Here is a 27428-nt window from a genome sequence, read left to right as displayed (position 1 = left end):
CAATGGTTTTTTACTTTTTATTTTTATTTTACTTCATGACATAGACAGTGTTATACAATAACATTTAAAAATATATATATATTTTATTGATATTTTTACAGAGAAGAAGAGAGAGGGATAGAGAGTTAGAAATATCGATGAGAGAGAATCATTGATCATCTGCCTCCTGCACACTCCCACTGCGGATGTGCCCACAACCAATGTACATGCCCTTGACTAGAATAGAACCTGGGACCTTTCAGTCAGCAGGCCGACGCTCCATCCACTGAGCCAAACCAGTTTGGGCTATTGTTATACAAACATTTAATAAGTAGTAGCTATTAGGGTAATTTTTTTTTCCCCCTCACCCAAGGAGTGAGGATATTTTGCCATTGATTTTTAGAGAAAAGGGCGGGGGGGGCGGGGGGGCAAGGCAGGCGCACGCAATAAGGAGAGAGCATCATTGACATAAAAGAGACACATCAATTGGTTGCTTTCTGATGGCACCTGCCCAGTGCCAGGGATTGAACCTGCAACTGAGATGTATGCCCTTGACCCTTTACTTTACACGCTAGCCACTGAGACAAACTGGCTGGGGCTAATTCTTATTATTAATACACTAGAGGTCCAGTGCACGTAATGTATGCATGGGGCCAGTGGGGGGCTGTCCCTCAGCCCAGCCTGCACCCTCTCTAATCTGGGACCCCTTGAGGGATGTCCGACTGCTAATTTAGGCCCAATCCCACTGGGACCGGGTCTAAACGGGCAGTCAGACATCCCTCTCACAATCCAGGACTGCTGGGTCCTAACTGCTCGCCTGCCTGCCTTTCTGATTGCCCCTAACCACTTCTTCCTGCCAGCCTGATCACCCCCTAACCACTCCCATGCCAGCCTGATTGATGTCTAACTGCTCCCATGCCAGCCTGTTTGCCCCCAATTTCCATCTTCTCCCGGCCTGGTCACTCCTAACTGCCTTCCCCTGCAGGGTTGATTGCTTCCAACTGCCTTCCTTGCAGGCCTGGTCCCTCTCATCTGCCCTCCCTTGCAGGCCTGGTGTCTCCCAACTGCCCTCCCCTGGTGGCCATCTTGTGTACACATGGAGGCAGGATCTTTGACCAAATGGGGACAGCCATCTTGTGTGTTGGAGTGTTGGTCAATCTGCATATTACTCTTTCATTAAAAGGATAGAGGCCTGGTGCATGGGTTGGGCCAGCTGGTTTTCCCTGAAGGGTTCCCTTTGAGGTGTGGGGCAGCTTGAGCAAGGGGCCTGTGGTGTTTTGCAGGCCAGCCATGCCCCCTGGTGACCCAAGTGGATGCCCTGGTATCTGGAATTTATTTACCTCCTACAATTGAAACTTTGTAGCCTGGAGTGGAGCCAAGCCTCCTGCTCTCTCAGTGGCTGCCACCATTTCTGTTTGGATTTGTTTACCTTCTATAATTGAAACTTTGTAGCCTTGAGTGGAGGCATCGGCCTGCTAGGGCAGTCAGAAAGCTTGGCTTTTTCTATTGCCTGGGAAACCCAAGCCTCCCTCCTGCTCTCTGTGGCCATAGCCATCTTGATTGGGTTTATTTGCATATTTGCTCTGATTGGCTGGTGGGCATGGCTTGTGTGTGGTGGGGTGATGGTTAATTTGCATATTACTCTTTTATTAGGTAGGATAATAGTGGTGTGGGGTCAATTAGCAAATTCCCTCTTCAATAGATAGGATAAAATATCTGCTGCACATTTATTCTATTGTTGGTACAAAGACTAGTCCTCCCACTCCCTAATTTGTTGCCAAGTCATCTTATCTTCTGAATAGACATTTTATGTTAGTTTTTAATCTTTAGTTAAAACTGTAATTGGATCCATCGATAGTCTAAAAAGTAAAGTATTCTAAAATATTTTTTGTATGTTAGTACAGAGAATGGTAGTTTATTAATGTTATTTACGTTCTTGAAATAGAAAAACTGGGTTTTCAGACATAAACTCTAAACAAAAATATTTATTTATGATTTAGATTTACATCATTACACAAGAGGCTTCATGGGGAAATTGGGACTTTATTAAGGCTTTAAACTCAGAAATAGAGTTGAGTGTTTGAGAGGGGAAAGGTATTTTCAGAAGAGGAAGCCAACATAAGCAAACATGTAGAGATGACAATATGCATGGCTTGCCTACGGGCCAGTGAATATATCTGCTTGGTCTTCCCAGTTGAACATTGCAAACTCTTCCGTTTCATGAGGGATATAAGACAGACTGCAAAACTAGGTATAACTAAGAGATGTAGAGAGCCTAAGGCATTTGTTTAATTGAATACAGTGTTAGTGATGTCTATAGTCAGGAGAATTCTTGTAAGATGTGAGACATAAGCTTCATAAAAAAGCAACAGAGTAAACGGTATGTTATAAATATTATAATCAACTAGAGGCCAAGTTCATGAAAATTCATGCACTGGAGGGGGCATCCCTCAGCCTGGCCTGCCCACTCTCTCAGTCTGGGAGACCTCTGGGGCAGGAGGCGACCCAGCCATCAGGGGAAGGCGACATCCCATCACATGTCTGCTGCTGCCACAGCCGGCAGCACAAGCCTCGGCTGGCCCTGGTTACCTGAGCCTCAGGCGGCCCTGTGTGGCTGGGCAGTCGCCATCCAAGGCTTGCCTATGCCTGGGGCTGGCCTGGGCAGCTGGACAGCAGCCATCTGAGGCTTGCCTGTGCCTCAGGCCGGCCCTGGGCTATTGGGGATGCTGATGGGTCTGTGTGCCTCCTGCCCCGGTGGGGCCAAGGGTACTGAGCGCCACCATCTTGTGGCTGTGGGTGTCACCATCTTTGAGGGCATGGCAGTCAATTAGCATTTTCCCTCCCTTTTGGCTATGGGCACCACCATATTGGCAGTGGCATGGGGTCAATTAGCAAATTCCCTCTTCAATAGATAGGATAAAATATCTGCTGCACATTTATTCTATTTTTGGTACAAAGACTAGTCCTCCCACTCCCTAACTTGTTAGTGGCCAAGTTATCTTCATTCTTTTCTTTCTGCTTTCATATCTCCTTACCTCCATTCTTGAAGAAGAATGAATTAAATGTCAATAGGGAAAAACTAAATGAAACCAGCACCCAAGAATTAATGGAATATTATTGTAGCCATTAGGTCTTGAGATCTGGTTTTTTAAACTTGGGTTTTACAGGGTAAGGTGAAAAAAACTGATGAAACTACTGATAACATTATCAGAGACTGAAAGTTGAGAAACTACATGGCTTTGTGCCCAGCATTCAGAATGACATCAGAGGGCAGTGATGTCTTTTTTTGGGGAGTATTTCGACATATTCAGATAAGTTTGAGAAATGAAAATATAATTCATCTTTAACTAAAGAAAATTACTTTTATTAAAGTAATGGTGATATTGAATATTGATTATACTTATTAAATGGTAATATTCTTGATGATTAATATAACATCTCACCTAATTCTTATTTATCTTTATATTTCTGGCCCTCAGCATACAGAACCCATTGTAGGTTCTTTGTAGATGATCAGTAAGTAAATTTGACTGTACTTAAAAGAAACTGTCTCATTAGGTTCATGGTAGATGCGACTAAATGAAGGAGGCTGTTTTTTCCACCTAGCTTTCATGACCTTTTAAAATTGGCAGTAGATACCTGCTTTCATTCTAATGGAATTTTCAAAGGAGACAGAACCGATTTGTCATCTTGTATCTAAACATGAATTGAATCTACTGTAGAAATTAATCTTGCATTAATTTATTGTTAATGATTGAAAATTGGTGCTCTCCCAGTATTTTACATAGGTAATACATAATGCATATATGTTTATAAGTTCTTCAGTTAATCTCTTCCTACCCATTTCCCACCCTCACCCCTCATTCCTTGTGAAATTTGTCAGTCTGGTCCATGTTTCCATACCTCCGGTTCTATTCATTCATCAGTTTATTTTGTTCAGTAGATTCCTTGTTCCTTTATTTTGATTTAATTGTTGGTAGAATAAAACAGCCTTGTGTGTTTCCTTCAACTTCCTGCTAATAAACTAAAGAAATAATTTTTTGGCATTTAATTCCTTTTGTGCAGTTAACTCCTTTTGTGCTGACCTCTAATTTTATTGTCAACGTTCATGGAATATGCAAGTGATAAGTCTACTTCCTTTTTCTCCATACAAGTTTGCATTAAAAAAGATGCTGTGCATACAAGGGATGCACTTGACAGTTTTACTTTCCTACCAGTTTTGAAAATCTGTCCTTTGAATCTCTAAAATGGCTGTTTTTAATATTTTAAAAATAGTGATTGACTATATTTATTGTGATCCCACATTAAGAAACACATGATGTGAATGTAACGGGGTACTCCTGTGTTTTTATTTTAAATCCTTATCCAAGAGTATATTTTTCATTGATTTTTAGAGAGAGGGAGAGGGAGAGACATAGAGAAAACATCTATGTGAGAAAGACACATTGATTGGTTGCCTCCTGCATGCTCCTGACCAGGGCAACAGCCTGCAACCAAATTACATGTCCTTGACCAGAATCAAACCTGGGACCCTTCAGTCTGTGTTCCAATCTCTATCCACTGAGCCAAAGTGGCTAGTGGATTTTTTTTTATTTTATTTTTTTTAGGGTAAGAGCTCCATTTATTGTTTGTTTGTTTGTTTGTTTGTTTATATTTTCATTGGTTTCAGAGAGGAAGAGATGATGAGAGAGAATCATTGATTAGCTACCTCCTGCATGCTCACTCTGGGGATGTGCCCTGACCAGGAATTGAACCTTGATCTCCTGGTTCAAAGATCAACACTTAACCACTGAGCCATGTTGGCAGGGCATGTATTTTTAACAATATGCTGTTTTGAACACAGCTGAATATAATGAAGACATAATATTCATGCTGTAGTGTCTTTTTAAAAAAAATCTTCATTATTGAGAGTATTATAGATGTCCTCCAATTCCCCCTTCACCTAGTTCCTGTCCCACCCCTGGCTTTTACCACCCTATTCTGTGTGTCCATAGGTAATACATAATGCATATATGTTTATAAGTTCTTCAGTTAATCTCTTCCTACCCATTTCCCACCCTCACCCCCCATTCCTTGTGAAATTTGTCAGTCTGGCCGAGATCGGTTTGGCTCAGTGGATAGAGCGTCGGCTTGGGGACTGAGAGGTCCCGGGTTCGATTCCGGTCAAGGGCATGTACCTTGGTTGCGGGCATATCTCCGGTAGGGGGTGTGCAAGAGGCAGCTGATCGATGACACTCTCTCATCGATGTTTCTAACTCTCTATCTCTCTCCCTTCTTCTCTGTACAAAATCAATAAAATATATTTAAAAAAAAAAATTGTCAGTCTGGTCCATGTTTCCATACCTCCGGTTCTATTCATTCATCAGTTTATTTTGTTCAGTAGATTCCTTGTTCCTTTATTTTGATTTAATTGTCGGTAGATATGTATTTATTGGTATTTTATTTATTTATTTTTTTTATCTTTTTTCCCCTTTCTTCTTAAGCTTTTTTTTTTTTTTTTTTTTTTTTTTCCCATGAAGCTCTTTATCTGACCTTCAATTCTAAATGATAGCTTTGATTGGTAGAGTAATCTTGGTTGCAGGTCTTTGCTTTTCATCTCTTTGAATATTTCTTGCCACTTCCTTCTGGCCTGCAAAGTTTCTGTTGAGAAATCAGCTGATGGTCATAGGGTGCTCCTTGTAGGTAACTAACTGCTTTTCTCTTGCTGCTTTTAAGATTCAATCTTTGTCTTTAACTTTGGTATTTTAATTATGATGTGTCTTGGTGTGGGCCTCTCTGGGTTCCTCTTGTTTGGGACTCTATGCTTCCTGGACTTGAAAGTCGCTATTTCTTTCACTAGGCTGGGGACATTTTCTGTCATTATTTCTTTAAATAATTTTCAATATCTAGCATCTCCATGGTGCGAATGTTGGTACACTTGAAGTTGTCCCAAAAGCTCCTTACACTATCTTCATATTTTTGGATTCTATGTGCTCTTCTGATTAGGTGATTTTTGCTTCCTTTTATTCCAAATCACTTATTTAATTATAAGTAACCTCTACGGCTGATTTCCTGTAAATTATTCTTTATTTCAGTTAGTGTATCCTTCATTTTTTATTGTCTTTTTAAATGTTTATTTTCTTACTAATTTCCTTTTAATTCTAAGGTCCTTAAAATTCTCACTAAGTCCATTGAAGCTCTCATTAAGATCCTTGAGCATCATTAATAACCATTTTTCTGTATTTAGTAGTTTGCTTGCTTCCATTTCATTTAGTTCTTTTTCTGGAGAGTTCTTCTGTTCTTTCATTTGTGACATGTTTCTTTGTCTCCTCATTTTGGCTGCTTCCCTGTGTTTGTTTCTATGTATTAGGTAGAGCTGCTATGTCTCTTGGAATTGATAGAGAAACCTTGGATAGTAGGTGCTCTGTAGTGCCCAGTGGCTCAGCCTCCACAGTCATCTGAGCTGGGCACTCTATGTGAGCCCCTCTATGGATTGTATGCCCTGTCTTGCTGTAGTTGAGCCTTGATTGCTTTTGGCGTCGTTTGGAGGAATTGACCTCCAGACCAATTGGCTGTGAGGACCAACTGCGATTACAGTGGAAGAGCTGCTGTGCATGGGACACCGTTATGAAGCAGATGCTCACTAAGTCTGCTTGTTGAGTGTGTCACTTGTGAATGTGTAGAGTTGTAATGTGGCATGGTCTGAAGCTGTCCACCAGGTGCACTGGCTCTGGGGCTCCACTGCCGGTGCCCTGTCCCAGGCCACTGTTCAGGAGCTACAGAGCAATCTGCATATGGCTGCTACTTGTGTTGGGCTTAGAAGTGCCTAAGAGAGACCAAGCTGTGAAGCAAGACAGGCTGCTGCTAGTGCCAGGCTTGTGGCCTCATATTGAGAAGTATGGGACACACTGATGCCAGCTCTTGCTTACTTGAGAAATTTGAGCAAACTTTGAAGCCTGAGCTAGGACAGACCATTTATATGGAAAAGCTTCTATAAACAGCTTGGGTGGGGCTGTAAATTGGGTAGGGCGGAGTCTCAGGGAATCACCAGGGCAGAGGGAACAGTGAATCAGGTGGATAGAGACTCAGATATGGCACCGCCAGTCAGCTTTCCGATGAGGGACATCTCAGCATAAGAATAATGATGCCTGTGAACACCTCTGTCTCTAGGAGAATGCTGCCCCTGAGTTCTTGCTCTGATGCCAGACAATTCAGTTTCTTCCTATATGTCCCAGATCCCCCACAAGTCTCTACCCCAGTTCAGGAGCTTAGAGAGATCGAGTCCAAGTAATTTTGTGCACTGGCCCTTTAAGAGGAACTGCCTGGGACTCCATTAGCCTCTGTATCATTCATCCACAAACCTTGCTGGTTTTTATAGCCTAAAGTTACATGGACTTCTCTTCCCAGCTCTGGAACCCTGAGCTGGGAGTCTGGTGTGGGGCTGGGACTCCTTGCTCCCCATGGAAGGCCTCTGCAGCCAACACTTTCTTCCCAATTTAAAAAAATTCTACACGTGGGTATCAGACCAGCCTCTTCCACGCCTGTGCCCCTCCTACTAGTCTCGATGTATTTTCTTCACTTCTCTAGTTGTAGGACTTCTATTCAGCCAGCTATCGGGTTGTTTTGAATGATGGTTGTCGTTTATTTTTGTTGTGATTTTGATGTGGTTGTGGGAGGAGGCTAATACCTCATTTACCTACTTTGCTATTTTGTAGTTTCTTCTTAGGCTTCATGTGAATATTTCTAGTTATTAATTTGTAACAAAGCAATTTCAATTCTTTTTAAGGGCACAATTAGAGAATGAAAAGAAGAAAAGAGAAATAGCAGAAAAGGAAAAGGAAAAAATAGAACGTGAAAAGGAAGAGCTAATGGAACGTCTAAGGCAAATTGAAGAACAGACAATGAAAGCCCAGAAAGGTAAAAGTTGCTTTTTGACATGGGATTCAAAATTGTTGCTTTTTTGTTAGGTATGGTAATACTTAAGTATTTTCAAGTGTACTAATACTCTATATTGTAAATAACTATGCATATTAATTTGTTTCTCTTGTCCAGGGTTCCTTATAAATAAGGACACATGTTCAATACTTCCTAGCATTTAAACAAAAGAATTTATGCAGTGTTTTATGGAAATTTAAATACTGTGAGACACCTAAGTAATTTAAGGCATTTTTAAGCTATTCTGACTGTAAACTCTTTTGGAACTCAGTCTCTGATTTTGATTTGACAAAATTCTGCAGTTTAGACTCTGACTGAGTAACTCAGTTGGTTAGAGAGTTGTCCTGATATGTCGAGATTGATATGAAACCTGATATGTGGGTTTGAGTCCTGATCAGGGCACATATGAGTCAACCAATGAAAGCATAAATAAGCAGAACAACAAATCAATTGTCTTTCGATATCAATAAATAAAAATTTAAAAAATACTCCAGTGTATAAAAAGGTTAGATTGGATTTGGAGAGAGTTGTTTTTAGTAAATAACTCTAGGATTTACTATTTTCAAAACAATACATAGGAGGACAGAAGAAAAATGGTGTTGAAAAAAAGATGTTTGCTTCCTTACAAAGGAGCAATATCTCGGGCCTAGCATGAAATCTACACTTTATAAAACGAGAATTAATGCCTGCTTTCCTGACAATTCATAGAATCAGCCATTAGTTCTCTTGGAAATTAGTTCTCTTGAGGATATTTTTTCATTGATTTTTAGGGAGAGTGGAAGGGAAAGGGAGAGACCGAAACATTGATGTGAGGGAGAGACATCAATTTGTTGCTTCCTGCACGCACCCCAGCCAGGGCCGGGTAACCTGCAAAGGAGGTACATGACCTTGACCTGGGACACTTCAGTCCACAGGCCAATACTCTTATCTACTGCCAAACCAGCTAGGGCTGGAAAGAGTATTTAAAAACAAACAAACAAACATAAAAAACAACACAGTTGTGCAGATTTTCATTTCTTTGTTACAATTTTAAAATTGTAATGTAGATTTTTTAAAAATTATTAGTCTTCTTGGTAAGTTAAAAATGAAGTATATGTTCTTTTGCAGGTGTGATAATTTTAAGAAAATTATACAGATTAGATTCCTTGCTGCTATTTTGACTTCTTTTGATACTGAGTATAATTGGAATTAACTGTTGTTGCGGTGGGGCTTGCATATATTTACAGAACTAGAAGAACAGACTCGAAAAGCTCTGGAATTAGAGCAGGAACGAAAACGAGCAAAAGAAGAGGCAGAAAGGCTTGAAAAGGAGCGTCGTGCTGCTGAAGAGGCCAAGTCAGCTATAGCAAAACAAGCCGCAGACCAGATGAAGAATCAAGAGCAGCTGGTAAGGAGCCTTGCTCTATCTCAGAGAAAAAGAAAAATGCAGGAATGAACCTTGTAAAACTAAGTATATTATTATGGCTCCTGGAAAGCAAACTAAAGATACAAGTAACTTAACAAAGGGTGGAAATAAACCTACAAATGGAACAGAATAAAATACAAATGAAGCCTATTGCTAACAAAAGATTGTGATTCACCTTAAACCTCACATAAGCCACTGGCATGTTTTGCTTTAGATAAATTGACGATATATTGTAGTTCCTATAAGGTAACTGAAGGCCGTATTGATGGAGTTTTTGTTAGTGGATTTGCAAATAATAAGGAATAGGCATGACACTTAGAAGATCATAGATTTAAATAAATACAGTTTTTTCTTTTGTAGGCTTTAGCAAATACTTTATTGTTGAAAGTTAAAAAATAGCTCCTAAGTTGCACATTTTGAATTCCTGGTCCTGAAACATGATTAAGTTCTTGTCTGTAGAATAATAAAAATTCTTTCACTTTTCTCCTTATTAGATCTACTGTGAATAAGATATTTATGATCTTAAAGAAATAATTACCTTTTTTTAAATGGAAGACTAGGAAAACATAAAACAGCCCAATCATGTTCCTTTAAGCTTTGTTGACTTAATATGAATTACTGAAAATATATTGTTTTTTAGTTTGGGTAATTATATTGTTTATTTTAGGCAGCGGAGCTTGCTGAATTCACTGCCAGGATTACACTGCTAGAAGTAGCCAAGAAGAAAAAGGAAGAGGAAGCTAATGAGTGGCAACAAAAAGTAATCATTTATTTGTTCATTACTATCATTTATTGAATACTTGCTTTTACCTAGCAATCTACTGATTTTATAGAGATGAATAATAGGATACTGTTACAGGTTAGAGGTGAAAGATACCTGTGTGTATTGTAGTAAATATTAATCTATTGTGGTAAGCTAAGTACTTTGGAAACACAGGAGCGGTGAATGAGGCAGGTGTTGAGGAAACCTAAGTTTAAGCTGGATCTTGAATAATAAATTCAATTTTGGGGTAGAAAAGATTGGGAATGGTTAGAGGACTGAAGAGGAAGTCATTCCAGACAGAGGAAAATGAATGAGTGTAAGAAGGATGAAAGTATACAACAGATTTGAGGATAGTCAGGGATCAAGCAACTCAGAAAACTTGGGAGAGGTGTTGGAAATTAAGTTGTGAAAGGCTTTATATAAATGCCCTGCTAAGGCAAGATGATGGGGAATATCTGTAGATGTTGGGTTCCAAAGATTTTAAAACAGGATTGTAACATGATCACGTATCCTATATAATAAGAGAGGAATATGCTAATTATCCATTTCGCCATAACATCGTGACCAATCTACAAGTGGTGGAGAGCTGCAGGAGGGCGAGGCAGCAAATTAAGAGCAGGGAGAGCTACCAGCAACGGTGGGCGGGGGGCCCGCTGAGACAAGCGGCAGTGAGCTTGCTCGTGCATGGATCATGCGCAGGGCTGCTAGTAGTTTTATAAAATTAAGTTGAGCCGGGACCGGTTTGGCTCAATGGATAGAGCGTCGGCTTGGGGACTGAAGGGTCCCTGGTTCGATTCCGGTCAAGGGCATGTACCTTGGTTGCGGGCATATCCCCAGTAGGGGGTGTGCAGGGGGCAGCTGATCGATGACTCTCTCTCATCGATGTTTCTAACTCTCTATCTCTCTCCCTTCCTCTCTGTATAAAATCAATAAAATATATTTAAAAAAAAAAATAAAATAAAATAAAATAAAATTAAGTTGGCAGTCAGTGTGAAGGATGGATTGAGATAGTGAGTAGGATTACTATAGAACTAAGACCCAAACTAATGATGTGGCCATGAGAATAAAGAGGAACAGGAATTGTGAGATGTTTTCAAAAGGGCATGGCAACCAGATGATTGGCTATAAAGTGGAAGTAGAGGGATGCAGTGAAGATGATACTGAGATTTTTTTTTGGGGGGGGGGGGGGGGATTTGTTTGAAGCCACTATTGTCTGAAATTGCACAAAAGTGAAAACTAAGGCTATAGTTGGAGGAGTGGGAAATATAAGGTAATGAGAGCTTAATTCAAACTTTAGATAACATTAATTCTTAAATGTATACTTATGACTTTTCTACAATAAAATGAATATGGTTTTCTTCATTCTTATATTTTCTTTATTGCAGTTTAAATTTTATAGGAAAGTTTTTCATATATTAAGAATTATATATATATATATATATATATATAAAATTGTACAAAAGGAATAAAACTCTTAATCTTACCTGTTACACTTTTTTATTAGAATTTTATAGAAACAATAAACTTAAAAAATAACATCCTGGGGCATATGTGTGTCACACGTATATGTTCAGAGTGAGGTCATACTTTATAGACTATTTTAGTCAGTTTTCATCTCATCTAATATTAGACTATTCAATAAAAAAATTTTAATTTAGTTGTAATTTACATTATATTAGTTTTAGATATACATCATAAAAATTCATATTTGTATACATTGTGAAATGATCACCACAATAAGCCAACATACATAACTACAAATTTTTTCCTTTGTAATAAAAATGTTTAAGTTAGCTCTCTTAGCAACTTTGAAATATGCAGAACAGTATTATTAATTAAAGTTATCATGCTGTACATTACATCCTGTGACTTATTTTATAGCTGGGAGTTTGTACTTTTTGTCATATTTTGCCCATCTCTGCCTCTAGTAACCACTAGTCTGTTCTCTGTATTCATAAGCTCAGTGTTTTTTTTTGTTTTTTTTTCTTGTTTGTTTATTTTTTCTTTATTTTATTATGTTCCATCACCATCTGTCTCTCCCTGAACCTTCCAGAAGTTGGTGAAATCATATGATATTTGTCTGTCTCTGTCTGACTTATTTTACTTGGCATAATGCCCTCAAGATCCATCCATGATGTTACAAGTGGAAAAATTTCCTTCTTTTTTATGACTGAAGAATATTCCATTCTCTCTCTGTGTGTGTGTCTGCGTGTAGCTACCATACTTTCTTTAATCCTTTTTTTTTAATCAGTGGACACCCAGGTTGCTTTCTTATCTTGGATACTGTTAAATGTGGCATTCTTTGGCATTATACTACTATCTCATCAACCATTTACAAAACAATTTTTGCAGCAATAAACCTTGCCAGAACCAATAATTTTATTAGGGTTTCCAAAGTAACATTTTTTAAAAAAATTTGTCACTTCTACCTGTTAGCATTCTTCACTAAAAACAGAATTTTCATCAATAGGGCCTATTTTCATTATTTGAAAAATAGTTTCTGTTAGGAAGATTTCCTGATTTTTTTTTTTTTTTAAGTTACTGATTTTTAAAGTTACCAATATGCTTATTTTTATTCAGGCTTATGCAGCCCAGGAAGACTTGGAAAAGACCAAAGAAGAGTTAAAAAGTGTGATGTCTGGCCCCCCTCCACCTCCACCACCACCAGTCATTCCTCCAACAGAAAATGAACATGATGAACATGATGAGAATAATGCTGAGGCTAGTGCCGAGTTATCGAGTGATGGGGTCATGAACCATAGAAGTGAGGAGGAGCGTGTAACAGAAACACAGAAAAATGAGCGTGTTAAGAAGCAACTGCAGGTATTTAAAATTTGCAGTTGTATACATAATTAAAATACAGTTTTCATTTTCCCCATTTATCAAGACAAAGTTACTAAAAAGGAATATTTGATTTGTGGAAGCTTTAACACGAGCTGGCCTTGTGATTGATTTGTGGGTGCTTGGCCTAGAGGCACATCAATCATTTCTTTGGTTATATGACTCCATTAGCAAATGTTTGTTACCTTGTGTGATCAGCCCTTAACTAGTAAGTTATTCTTTTTTGTTGTTGTTGGTAATATACTTCTTATTTCAGCGAGGAAGGAAGAGGGAGGGAGAGAGAGAAACATCAGTGACGAGAGAGAACCATTGATCGGCTGCCTCCTGCACACTCCACACTGGGGATCAAGCCCGTAAACAGGGCACGTGCCCTGAACAGGAATCGTGACTTCTGGTTCATAGGTTGATGCTCATCCACTGAGCTGTGCCAGCCAGGCAGTTATTCTAGGTTTACCCATGTTTAAAGGTAGAAAATATTTAATGCTGTGTTTAAAAAACAAATGAATTTAATTTTTAAATGAAGTATATTAGTATATTAAAAAGCAGTAATGTAATTAGTTACCTGTATGGCATTACATAATCTGAATTATTTACTTATTGATCTAATCATAATTAGATCAAAATAGGGTATTTTAATATTTCTAGACTTCTTTCTCATTAAGTTCTCTAATTTTTTAATTGGTGAAATCTTCAGATGTTAAAGAAAAGAGAATAGGGTGATTATTGTAATAAATATATTAAGATTTTTGGACAAAGCTCATGGTACAGATTTTATTTTATTTATTTATTTATTTTAATATATTTTATTGATTTTGTACAGAGAGGAAGGGAGAGAGATAGAGAGTTAGAAACATCGATGAGAGAGAGTCATCGATCAGCTGCCTCTTGCACACCTCCCACTGGGGATATGCCCGCAATCAAGGTACGTGCCCTTGACCGGAATCGAACTCGGGACCCTTCAGTCCCCAAGCCGATGCTCTATCCATTGAGCCAAACCGCTCTCTGCTCATGGTACAGATTTTAGATCTTTTAGTAACATTATTTTGTAATGGCTACATTAAATCTTTTGGTAGTCATTTCAAGTATTGTGGGCAAGTTAAGGAAATTTAGATTAATACACAAAATCATAATGGTTCATGGCTGTAGAAATGGAAGGCCATGTGTATTGTTTCCTGACCACGGCCCCCGTGATTACCAGAAGTAAAACAAACTTAAGGACTTTAAAGATTTCATAATTGAATGCTAAATGTACTAAAAAGCAGATTTCTTATGTGTATATTGTCTTTAAGCCTTTTTTTTCTTAAGTTTTTAAAATCTAAGAAAAATAATCTTCATACTTTTTAATTTTTAAACATAGGCATTAAGTTCAGAATTAGCCCAAGCGAGAGATGAAACTAAGAAAACGCAGAATGATGTTCTTCATGCTGAGAATGTTAAAGCAGGCCGTGATAAGTACAAGACTCTGCGACAGATTCGACAAGGCAATACAAAGCAACGTATTGATGAGTTTGAAGCAATGTGAGAGCTGTTATTTTGCATACGTGTTCTTCATAAGCTGAACCACCCACAGAGAAAAGCAGGCCTTTGCAGATGTGATGGAATGCATCCCACCTTGCCAAAGCACTTACACCCGTTTGACTGTGGTGGCTAAAAGACCTATTTGAGGGGAGCTCTTCAGCATTAAGGCAGGGTGACATCATGCTTGTTGTTATTCTTGTTTTGAGCCAGGGACTGGACAGCAGTGTTCATCGCCTCCATTCATATTTTGCATTTTCCATTTTTTTTTTTTCTGTTGAAAGTTAACACTAATTATCATGTCTGACAAATGTGTAGGTGTGATTTAAGCACTATGTACATTTCAAAGGATGATGGTGATTTACTGAATGATTAGGTTTTCCCCTTTCAGACTTTACCTTCACGTAGTTCCCCATTCTCTCATCACGTTTTCTCAGTGTGCCCTTCTCATATCTTGCCATGCCCCATAGCCATAATTCTGCCACCACACAGATCATTGGCACTGTTTAAAATGAGGGTAGGTCACAGGTACACAGTTTCTGAACATTGTGTACAAGATGGCTGTGAATTATGAAAGGACAGGAAAGTTTAACTGTAGGGTGCAACTGGTGGTTAATTTTTTAAAATCCCAGTTTTATTACATTATTGGGTATTTGATACTTACAGTCATCTTTGATAGCTGAATTGATTGGTGTTTCACCTTCTGTCGTCGTTTGGTTTTCTTTGCCTACCAATTCACAAAGGTGTGGATAGCAGGTCATGGTGCCCTATGAGGGTGCATTGGTGAAATACTACCTGCAAATAACAGGTGTCTGATTTAAAATGTTTTGCTCTCTCATACAATAGATTAGTTTAGACAGACATTTACTAAAAGAAAATACTCATTTGCTGGTAATTGATTATAATCATTAAAAACCTTGGGCCTTCCTGAAAGGGCAGCATATGCAAACATCAGTCCCCCGAGGCGACAGTGACACTACCTCAGGACTGCACCTGCAACGACTGGTTGTTCAAGCTAATGTTTTATAAACACAGGAGTACTTTCAGTCACGAACAACTATGTTTGAGATTCCCCTTTCCTTCAGAATATCGTAGAGTGCTAAATTTTTAGCTGCCTTTTTGTTGAGCTGAATTGTGGGACTCTGAATTGTATTAAAATTGTAAGTTCTCACTGGTCTACAATCTCCCTGGAGAGGTGTATGTCTGAAGAGGTTGTGTGTGTGTGTGTGTGTGTGTGTGTGTGTGTGTGTGTAGAGAGATGTTGCCTTGTACCACCTGAAGAGTTTCTGTACCTTCATTTCTTGATATAATTTTTACATGATCATTTTATCATATTTGGTTCCTAAATCATCATGCTTTTTCCCCCCAGTTTCTAATTAAGAGTACTTAAATTTGGTTTGTGAATCCTGTTTTAGAAACTATAATTTAGGCAATACTAAGTTCAATTATGTCTTCAGAAAAAATCTTTCCAGTTTGAAAGATGTTCTAACATTTTCTTTATTGTGTAAACATCTGGATTTGGAAATAAGGAAAGCCTTTTTTTCTCTGTGTGGTTCAGCTACTTTTTATTTGGTATTATGCATTCAAATTGACATTTATCTATTAGAATTGCCATTTTATTAAGACATTTTCATGCACAGTAGATTCAAGTTGTGTCTGAAAATATCTCTTATGCTTTTTTTTTATTTTGCTGACTTTAAAAGGATTAATCTGGGCAGACATTATGAAAAGGAAAGGTTGCATTTAATATATTTTTTTGACTTTGTAGGACAAAATATAACTGGTTAACCTTGAAGTGACTGTTGTACAGTGGTAGTGCACATGCTTCAAAACGCTGTGGAGGAAAGTGTTTCTACTCTCAGCACACAGAGGAAGGCTGGTGACCCTTCTGGCCTTGCTTCTCCAAAACTTTAAAGCAATTGCCATGACCCGGGAAAACGTGGATTTTTATTAATTTTTTTTTTCATTTTGAATATTGTGCACTACCATTGCTACATGAGTTTGATATCAGTGTTGAAAAATTACCAGTTATATTGGCTGTTTATAATCTATTTGTAGATTAGGATTAAAATGGAGTTAATCCATTTTTAAAGCTGTGTGAATTTTTCTAAACAGGAAAAACTATTTGCGATATGGATTTTCATAGTGATTAAACCAATTATAACTTTTATTATTAGCAATTGAGAGCACATGTTCATATAGCAATGTAAAAATATATTAATGAGTATTTGGTAAATTCCAGCAGGCTTTTACCAATAGCTAATTTTGTGTTGTACAATTAAGTTACAGTTACATCTATAATTTTGGATAACATTCATTGGTTAACAATAAAGTGACAAAAGCTCATGCCTTTAAGGTCCACTGTTGTTATTTTACATGGATTTTTCTTGTATATTTCCTGAAAATTATCATCTTAAAAATGAAAAGTGGTTAGGAAAAATGTCAAAAACCTCATGGAGTTACTCTTTCCCCTAAATTATACCTATTTTAATATGCAAATAATAGTGCTTATTAATTCTGTGGAAAAATTAAATTGATAAATAGATTCTTTTGATAATAGAAATAAAGATTTTAGGTAAGTGTAAAAATAGGAAAAGCCAAAATGTCTTCTCAGTTTATAGCAATACTTAAAATTTTTTTTTTTTTTTTTTTTTATTTCAGAGAGGAAGGGAGAAGGAGAGAGAGAGAGAGAGGGAGGGGAACATCAGTGATGAGAGAGTCATTGATCAGCTGCCTCCTGCACACCCCACACAAGATCTAGACCACAGCTCGGGCATGTGCCCTGACTGGGAATTGAACTGTGACCTCCTCATTCATAGGTTGATACTCAACCACTGAGCGAGCATGCAGGCCAGGCTATAGTAATATTTAACTCACTTTTAAAAAATATATATATTTTATTGATTTCTTACAGAGAGGAAGAGAGAGGGACAGAGTTATTAGGTCTAGTAATAATTAATGTCGTTTTCTAATACCTTTTTTAAATCGAATTTATTTAAACAATACAACAAAATTTAATCAACAATATAGTTGCCGTTGTTTTCTACTACTTGTGCCCAACGCTCAGGAAGCATTTTAATCCCTCTGTTGTAAAATTCTTGTGATTTTGATGCAAAAAATTCGGTCAATGCATTTTTGAGGCATTCTTCATTATTAAATTTTTTTCCAAGAAGAAAGTTTTGCAAAGAACGAAACAAATGGTAATCGGAAGGGGCAATATCAGGAGAATATGCAGGTTGAGGGAGAACTTCCCATTCCAACTGGCGCAGTTTTTCAGCAGTGATTCTTGCAGTATGCGGTCGTGCATTATCGTGGTGAAGAATTACGCCCTTCCGATTAATCAGCGCGGGTTCTTTTTCTCTTAAAGCTTGGGCTAACCTTTCCAATTGGGCACTATACACTGCACTTGTAATGGTTTGGGTAGATGGTAAAAGTTCATAATGAAGAATTCCTTTAAAATTCCACCAAACACACAACATCACTTTTTTCGCATGCAAGTCAGGTTTTGGCGTGGGCTGCGGAGCCTCATTTTTGTCCAACCATTGAGGCCGCCTTTTCAAATTAACATACAGCACCCATTCTTCATCTCCGGTAACAATTTGCTCTAAAAATGGCAAACGGTTTTGACGAGAGAGGAGCGAACTGCAAATTGTGACTCTTTGATTACGGTTGTTGTCGGTCAACTCATGAGGAACCCATTTTCCAAACTTTTGGACTTTGCCAAGTGCACGCAATTGATTGGAAATTGTTTTTTGTGAACAATTTAAAGTTGTCGCAAGCTCTTGTTGGGTAATTTGAGGATTTTGCACCAAAAGAGCTTGAAGAGCTTCTTGATCAAAATTGGACACACGGCCTCGACCACTCTTGTCATCTAACGAAAAATTTCCCTCGCGAAATTTCTCAAACCAACGCTGGCATTTTCTGGCGCTAACTGCATCTTGACCAAGAGCACTACAGATGTTTTTTGCAGCCTCACCTGCTTTTCTTCCTAATTGGAACTCGTAAAGCATGCAGTGCCGAATATGCTCTTCATCCGCCATCTTCTTAGCCCTAGTTTTGCAACAAAAACCAAACCAAACACAAACTTTTTCAAGCAAAACTTGTTAATTGCACTTCACACGTTCTGTAGATACCACGTGTTTGAAGGTTATGTCAATACAAGTCAACGCCAAGCAAGATTTTAAACGAATGTTAAAAACGGCATTAATTATTACTAGACCCGATAGAAACATCGATGAGAGAGAATCACCGACCAGCTGCCTCTTGCACACCCCCCACTGGGGATGTGCCCGCAACCAAAGTACATGCCCTTGACCGGAAACGAACCCGGGACCTTTCAGTCCGCAGGCCGACGCTCTATCCACTGAGCCAAACCGGTTTTGGCTTAACTCACTTTTTTATTGCTATTCTCAAAGGCAGGTAGTGATTTCTTCTGATCCTGTCAGAAGGGAAAATTTTATAAGATTTTGCTTTGTATCAGAATTTTTCTTATTTAGAATTTTCACTTACAAAGTATCTTCTAATGAACTAGAACTCTCCCAATTATTATTAGAAAAGAGTTTCAATATGAGTATTCTGATTAAAAATAAAACATGCCTACCACTTTCTCAGTTTTGATTATCTTGGTTTTGTTAGAAATGAAGATAAAAACATTTTAGATCCAAAGCCTCCCATTCTTTGTATGTGTGATGAAAACAATTAGGTTTTATTTTTTTATCTAAAGCTTAAAGTTGAAATATAAGGAATTACCACCTTTGACATTTTTAAAAATATATTTTATTGATTTTTTTTACAGAGAGGAAGGGAAAAGGATAGAGAGTTAGAAACATCGATGAGAGAGAAACATCGATCAGCTGCCTCCTGCCCTCTCCCTACTGGGTATGTGCCCGCAACCAGGGTACGAGCCCTTGACTGGAATCGAATCTGGGACCTTTCAGTCCCCAGGCAGATGCTTTATCCACTGAGCCAAACTGGCTGTGGCCTTTAGCATTAATTTACTGAACTGATTAGATATCTTTAGTAAGGATAAGGGAAAACATTTAAACACGGAGCTACACTGATAGACATGTTTCTTACGTTCTAAGTGAACAGATCTTTAGCATTTTCTTATTTTGTACTTTTTTAAACTAGAAGATTATGCATCAAATGTTCTGATATGGTTTATCATGTAGAATGACAGTATTCTAGTACATTTCAAAAGATCAGTGGATTCTGCAGATGTTTTACAACTTCATAAAATGTCAAGGCAATCTGACTCCTCCCATTCTACACTGGTAACCAGGAAAAATTGGCTAAGTCTTAGTGTTTCCTTTATCACTTTCCCACCCTTGACTTTTTAACTTAAGTAATCTCAACTCTAATTTTTTCCTAGTGGACCTACTTTTTAATATGTCCATCACTGCCATTTTCCCTCTGGAAATCATAACTTCTTGCTTGGTTGCCTCAATATGTTGACCTCTCTTAAACTCTGTGATAGGAGACCTTTAAGTCCAAGTTACATACACTGCTGTAGGAGTTCAAGTATCCATCACTATTTTCCACAGAATTTTAAGGTCAAAGATCATGAGTGAGATGATTATCCTATGGCACACCTTTTAAATTCAGGTTTATGTTTGGCTCTGGACTTCCCTAGCTGCTAAAGGTTTCAGGTTTTTATTTAATGATCTTCATGTAGCCAATATGCTTTCATTAAGTGCCAGCTTTGTCTGGGAGATAGAAGCCAGATTAGAATGGCTACGACTGTTTGTGATGGCCCATCTAAAAATGTGGAACTTCAAACATTACCTTAGCTCCTAGACCATTTGCCTTAATCTGTTACAAATACTAGATTGTTTTTAAAATAGCAGTACCATTTTGTTGATTCATATTATTTGTATGCCCAGATTCCTCCATGCTTGTATTTAGTCGGTTGTTTCCATCATGTAATTTATTATTTGTATGTTATGTTTATTTAATGTTCATTTGAAATTTAGATGTATTTTGATATTTATGCATGTCATTTAGTTTGCTCTTAAAAATAGTGATACTGGTTTAAGTTTATTTTTACTTAGTCAATACAGCCAGCAGTCTATCTTCCAAGTGGTAATATGGGATCGGAGTTTCCAAGATTTATGTGACAATCCTTGGAAGAATTCCTTTTGATAAAGTGTGGATTTATTATATGAAATTCTTGAATCTTTTTTAATGTATGCCATAATATCTCTTTTAGTTTTTTTTTTACACGTTAAGATGTTTTATCTTCTGTTTTAGACCTAGAAATACATGTATGCCGTAGACTCGCTAGGCAATACATCCTTCTCCCTTTCCTATTGTTTATACTGAAAAGTCTGTAATTCAGGCCTAGCATTTGAATCTGTGTGCCATCATTCCATTTATATTATTATTAACTTTAAAATTTTAGCTATTTTGGGTAAAAGATGCAGTTTTGTGATGAAGGAAACTACTACAACGTAAAGAAGATCAATAGAGCCGAAACCGGTTTGGCTCAATGGATAGAGCGTCGGCTTGGGGACTGGAAGGTCCCAGGTTCGATTCCGGTCAAGGGCATGTACCTTGGTTGCGCAGTATCCCCAATAGGGGGTGTGCAAGAGGCAGCTGATCGATGACTCTCTCTCATCGATGATTCTAACTCTATCTCTCTCCCTTCCTCTCTGTACAAAATCAATAAAATATATTTAAAAAAAAAAAGATCAATAGAGGAAAATTAGCGATGGAGAGAGAGTAAGAATACACAGTTTAGTTTCTAAGTATGCTTTTTCTTTGATAAATTACATTTTTATAGCTCAAATATTAAATACTGGTCAGTATTTAAAGATACCTTTTTAAAAGTGCCTAATTTTAAGTTTTTCCAACACTATGGGAAGATTTGTTCTGTACCCAATTGATAAATCATTCAAGTGTCATAATACATAATAATCTGTATAAATATTTGAGAAATTTAATGGCGTTAGAAGTTTGGGTTTGAATTTTGTGTGTGTTTAAAATACACATAAAATTTTAACCATTTTTCAAGTGTGTACAGTTCAGTGATACATGCACATTGTTTTGCAACTATCACCACTCTCCTCTCCAGAACTTTCCCAGCATCCAATAGAATCTCTGTTCATTAACCATTAACTAACTTCCCATTCCTCCTTCGTCTTAGGCCCACTATTCTACTTTCTGTCTCTGAGTTTTACTGTTCTAGGTACCTCTTATAAGTGGATTCATAATATTTGTCCTTTTGTGTCTGACTTACTTCACTTAACATAATGTTTTCAAGGTTCATCCCTGTTACTGCATGTACCAGAGTTTTTGTTTTTTGTTTTTAAGGCTGAATATATTCCATTGTATTTATGTACCGTATTTTGTTTATCCTTTCATCAGTCAATGGACATTGAATTGCTTTCACATTCTAACACTTGCCAGCAATGCTACTGCGTACATTTGTGTATAAATATCTGTTCAAGTCCTTGCTTTCAATTCTTCTGGGTTTATACCCACAAATGAGATTGCTATGTATAAATTTTTTAAGAGCTGCCATACTGTCTTTCATAATAGCTGTGCCATTTTACATTCCTACCACCAATGCATAAGGGTTCCATTTTCTCTACACCCTCACCAACAGTTGTGTTGTTTGTTTGTTTGTTGATAATAGCTATTTTAATGGATGAAGTGGTATGTCGTGATTTTGAATTGGAAGCATTTCTTTATGATGTTCAACCAATCTTTTCATGTGCTTATTCACCATATATCTTTGCTGAAAATTTTATTCACATTTTGTCCATTTAAAAAAAAATATTGATTTTTTACAAAGAGGAAGAGAGAAGAATAGAGAGCTGGAAAAATTGATGAGAGAGAAACATCAGTCAGCTGCCTCCTGCACACAGTAGGGGTACTAGCGATGTGCCTGCAACCAAGGTACATGCCCTTGACTGGAATTGAACCTGGGGGACCCTTTAGTCCACAGGCCAACGCTCTGTCCACTGAGCCAAACTGGTTAGGACTTGCTTGTTCATTTTTTTAAATTGAGGTGTTTTTGTTGTTGTTGTTGTTATTGAGTTGTAGCTCTTTATGTATTCTGGATAATAATCCCTTATCAGATATATGAGTTGCAAATGTCCTCTCATTTTGGGGATTGCCTTTTCTCTCTTGATAATATCCTCTGATGCACAAAAATTTGAAATTTTGATGAAGCCAAATTTATTTATTTTTTTGTCGCCTGCACTTTTAGTCTTCATGTGTTTTAAAGGAGAAAGAGTAATTTTGATGAAGCATATGTATTACTAAAGAGAGGCAGGCCAGGGTGGATATGATGTGCACTGGTTAGAGTCGAGGGATGAAGAGAAGACCGTCTTGACTGGAATAGACAGTGGGTCACTGTGCACTCATGTGGATGGTAAAGCTGGTGTGGGTTGGGTCAGATTTATGGAGCCTTGAATCCTGTGTTGAGGTGGTTTGGGTCTGATATACAACCATCTGGTGCCTTTGGGACTTACTGACAGAAGGGAACAATTACCAAACTTAGGTCCAAAGCAACATTCGTGCTGCTGTGTAAGGTCTACAAGAAGTTCAGAGGATAGAGAAAGCCTAGTAGAACTGCGTGCACTGTGATTAGCCGGAAGAAAGGCTGTGGTCACGACAATTAAATCACTACCTTCTGAGGACTTACAGGAAGTGTTTGGGTGTAACTTGCTCTCATGTTTGTAGTGTGTAGTAATGTTTTTTCTTCTGCTTATTTTTCAAGTGACCTCTTTTGGGACGGTTAAGACCTCCATTTTTATTCTTTTTTTTTTTTTTTTTTAATATATTTTATTGATTTTTACAGAGAGGAAAGGAGAGAGACAGAGAGCTAGAAACGTCGATGAGAGAGAAACATCGACCAGCTGCCTCTTGCACACCCCCTACCGGGGATGTGCCCCCAACCAACGTACATGCCCCTGACCGGAATCGAACCCGGGACCTTTCAGTCCGCAGACCAACGCTCTACCACTGAGCCAAACCGGTTTCGGCACTTTCTTTTTTTTTCATTTTTTTCATTTTTATTCTTTCATCCAGCCTTTGGGGATGGGTTCTTCAGTGGCACAAAAGAACTGGAGAGACACCCAAGAAAAAATAGATTGGATTCTGAGTTCTAATTTCAGATGTTATTCCCTCATGTCTGAGTTTTATAAGCAGTTTCATAATTCTGAATTAGATAATTTCAGAACATTTCTCTGGAGTCAGATTTAGACACTTCTATTCCAGATGCATCGTCTTTCCCACAATGTAACGCCTGACCCCAAAGGTCCGTGTCCGTGTACTTTACATTTTAGTGCTGGCTTATAGTTGACCACAGAGCATGCTTACAACAGTTCTATCAATATCCTTCCTGCTCCCATATGGTCCTAATTGTGTTGTGACTAGAAGACACTTGAAGGGTTTTTAAAAACAGGTTTTTAAGGAGTTAGGAAACTTGTTTTTAAAAGATCATTATGAAGAAGTAATATTCACCAAAACAGCTTAGTGAAGATTATCTCAACATACACACAGTTAATCACTGGCTTTGGCGGCTTTGAGTAATAGATTTCTATAGGTGTTTTCAAGTTGGGGATCATATTTGATCATGCTTCATCTAAGTTATGATTCAATGCATCTGCTTATGATCAAATGATGTATTTTTTTCCTCTTGTTTTTGTTATTTCCCCCATATAATTGCTAATATGATATATTTCAATTTTTAGGCTAGAAAAGTGTTTGAATATAGGTAAATAGAATATTTTGGTAATCTAAGTTACAAGTGGACGGTTTTCCTCCCACTAGGTTTGTAAAATACAACAACTTACTGCTGGTATGTTGATAGTACTTGACAGTAGCTCATTTTAGTTTCCTAGAACTTTTAAGTTGATTGAACTATTATCCCCCCTTCCAGAAATATTAATATCTTTTCAAAGCAGTTGATTATAAGTACGGAAAATGTTTGTGTTGGTAGGTACAAACTAAAATCATTATTTGGTAGTTTATATGCATTCGTAAAATATCCTGAGAAAATACCTCCATTTTGTAAAAATAAAGTTCCAGGCAGTATAAAGCCTAGAATTAGGACTCAAACCTAATCATCTGAAAGTTTATAATAGAGTTTCATGTACTAGGACACATCACATTCTAAGACAAGCTGATGTCTTAAGGATATTTATGATGAGTTTGGGGGATATAAGCTGTGTCAAAGACTTTGCATCAACTGTATCCATTAGAAAAGGTTTGCATCTTCAGAGGAGATTGTTGGCATTAATATTTTTGGAATGTTCCCTAGCATTAGGAAGACTGGAAGCAAGTATGTCATCCAGATTACTGGTATGTCTACAGGTAAGAAAATGTTCTCTCTCTCCTCATTTTTGAACCATTATGCTTTAGTTCTTAGATATTAGAAATTTAGAAGGTTTTCAGTTTAATAGTGTTATGAAAGGAATGCTGGGAGACGACAAGGCGGCACAGCATTTTTTCTCAAAGTAACAAGAGTAATGCATAAGTACACATAGTCATCATTCTTCCAGACACCGGGCAGTGGCTGTTTATGCAAAGCACTGTTAGAGGTATGGGAGACAGATGAGACCCTGGGACTGTACTGTGGAAATTGTTGCTAAGTCAGGGAGTTGAGACATGGTCTCAAATTAAGATATAGAAAGTAAAATAGTAAATACTGGAAGAAAAAATGAGATAAAATGTGCAGGGGTTAGAGAAATGAGAAGTCACTTGCTAGGTACCAATTAGCAGATAAGCATGATATTAACTAATAAGGCTGGAAAGAGTTTTCATTTGTAAATTACAGCTGCTGGGGAGCGCCCGAAGGTATAAATCCATCACTACGTAGGTCAACTAGTAGTTTAGATTTGTTGACTTAGTTGTCTGCCACTAAGAAATGGCATATCCTTTCATATCAAAATGTGGTGTGTTTTTTTTTAATAATAGAGTCTTTTGAATATGAGCAACCTTATTGATAATACTTTATATCAGAATAGCCAATATTGAAACATAATTAAAGTTTTTTCAGTGGCCTTTTTTGTTTACTGCATTTAACTTGCCATTAAGTTTACAGTTTTTTTTTTTACTACAAATTATTTTTCTACTTTACATAGCAGGATATCCATTATCTCAAGCAGTACAGGTAGAATTTCCTTCTAACAATTGTTAATTGTGTGGATTTTTGCAAGTTTATGTATAATAGCTTGTATCATAGCAAAGCATCAGGAAACTGGAATATTTAAGGATTTTTTTTTTTTCCTGGGTTGGGGGCAGGGAGGAGGGAAAGGCAGGGCTGCCTCCAGGAGCCAAGGATTTTTTTTTAGTATATTTTTAATTGGAGATGTTTTAAAGCATTAAATCGTTATTACCAAACTTTTTCCTTTTCCATTAAAATTATTTTCCAGCTCCACTTAAAGAAAATTATGTTGTTGTTGTTTTTTTTTACTTGTAAAGTATTAAAAATTACAGGTGTTTTTAGGAGAGTATATTTTTTATTGGCTTCTGGTATTCTATTACAAAATTGGTCAATAATGAAGGTGCTTTATTTTATGGTTAAAACCTCAGTTTAAAAAACTTGAAGTCATTAAAATTCTTTAAAAATATAATTAATAAAAGTTGCTGCAGAAAGAGTGTTACATAAACATAAAACAAAATTCAGTAGGTGCAATAGAATAACATTTACAAACAAGCCTTTCTCTGTCCTTTAGTCTCCATGTCTCCCCAGATCCTACTGTTTGCAGCTTGTGCCTCTTTCTGGAGATTACCTGAACACGCACAATCATATATGTCCTGTGTAGTTTTTGCTATTTAAAGAAGTTATGGCATTCTATAAACACGATTTCACAGTTCTTTCAGGGAATACTGTATATTTTAGAAATCTTTACATAATTAGTACAAAAATATGTGCACCTTAACATCTGATGAGCATATATGTTTAAAGTATTACATATGTCTCCTTTCCCCCCTGAATAGTTATGTGTTTTTTTTTTAAATATATTTTATTGATTTTTTTTTTTTTTACAGAGCGGAAGGGAGAGAGATAGAGAGCCAGAAACGTTGATGAGAGAGAAATATCGACCAGCTGCCTCTTGCACACCCCCTACCGGGGATGTGCCCGCAACCAAGGTACATGCCCTTGACCGGAATCGAACTTGGGACCTTTCAGTCCGCAGACCGATGCTCTACCACTGAGCCAAACCAGTTTTGGCATGAATAGTTATGTTTTGACCAAGCCTTTTCTGTTTCAAGGAAGACTGTGACGTATTCTTATACAAACATTGCCTGTGTTTTATCCTCTTTAATAAATTGCATTATTGTCCGTGGATAGGTTACATTTATATAAGATTTTCTACATCTTACACATTCCTAAAATATAGGACATATTTACATAAATGATGTAGGTGTACTTTTCATTTAAAAATTAAGTAGTAGTATGCTTATTGTCCACTTCTCATAAATGGGATTTCTGTGTGTGTCAGTCTTGCTTAAAAGGTGACACAGCTATCGTGGTCATAATGTTTCATTTTTCAGAGCCCAAGTGAAAAAGTTCTGCCAGTAACTAATATTCTGATTTCAAGTTCTATAACAGAAAACATTATTTTTAAAAAGAAGCAAAACAATATGGTGGGATTTTCTAAGTATACTGTGGAAGTTTTTTTTTAATGCCTGGGACTGGATACCTATTTATTTTGACTTACAATTATTAAGCACTATTGTTTACATTCTTTTTTGTTGTTGTTGAATTTATTAAGGTAACACTGGTTAACAAAGTTACACAGGTTCCAGGTGCACAGTGCTACCACACGTCGTCTGTACACTGTACTGGGTGTTCACCGCCCCAGGTCAGGTCTCCTTCCATCACCATGTTCCCTCCCTAACGTGGGCGGCTTCTTTGTTTTTAATTTTCTTTACCACCATTTCCTCAGTGATGACAGTTTTCATTTGCCCGCTTTTGTTAAAATGGCAAAAGACAAACTCAGACCATCGCTCAACATGCTAATACATAATGGAAGACACTTTATTTACCATGCC

General features: G+C 37.4%; 1 protein-coding gene across 2 annotated transcripts in view; it reads left to right on the top strand.

Moving 5' to 3' along the window:
* The window catches only part of RDX (radixin), an 87224-nt gene that overhangs the window by 41980 nt on the left and 17816 nt on the right, over nucleotides 1-27428 (top strand). The window contains exons 10-15 of one of the 2 annotated variants that reach the window (XM_084893676.1): nucleotides 7745-7875; nucleotides 9120-9280; nucleotides 9966-10058; nucleotides 12642-12884; nucleotides 14260-14420; nucleotides 24688-24740. In XM_084893676.1, coding sequence (XP_084749802.1) covers nucleotides 7745-7875; nucleotides 9120-9280; nucleotides 9966-10058; nucleotides 12642-12884; nucleotides 14260-14420; nucleotides 24688-24740 — 842 coding nt within the window. The remainder of the gene's footprint in view (nucleotides 1-7744; nucleotides 7876-9119; nucleotides 9281-9965; nucleotides 10059-12641; nucleotides 12885-14259; nucleotides 14421-24687; nucleotides 24741-27428) is intronic. The other variant, XM_084893677.1, reaches the window with a different exon arrangement.

Source organism: Pipistrellus hanaki (assembly GCF_964339955.1).
Source record: "Pipistrellus hanaki genome assembly, chromosome: 9".
In the NCBI taxonomy this organism is placed as follows: Eukaryota; Metazoa; Chordata; class Mammalia; order Chiroptera; family Vespertilionidae; genus Pipistrellus; species Pipistrellus hanaki.
Note: the sequence above shows the minus strand (reverse complement) of the source record. Positions and strands in the feature narration are given on the sequence as shown.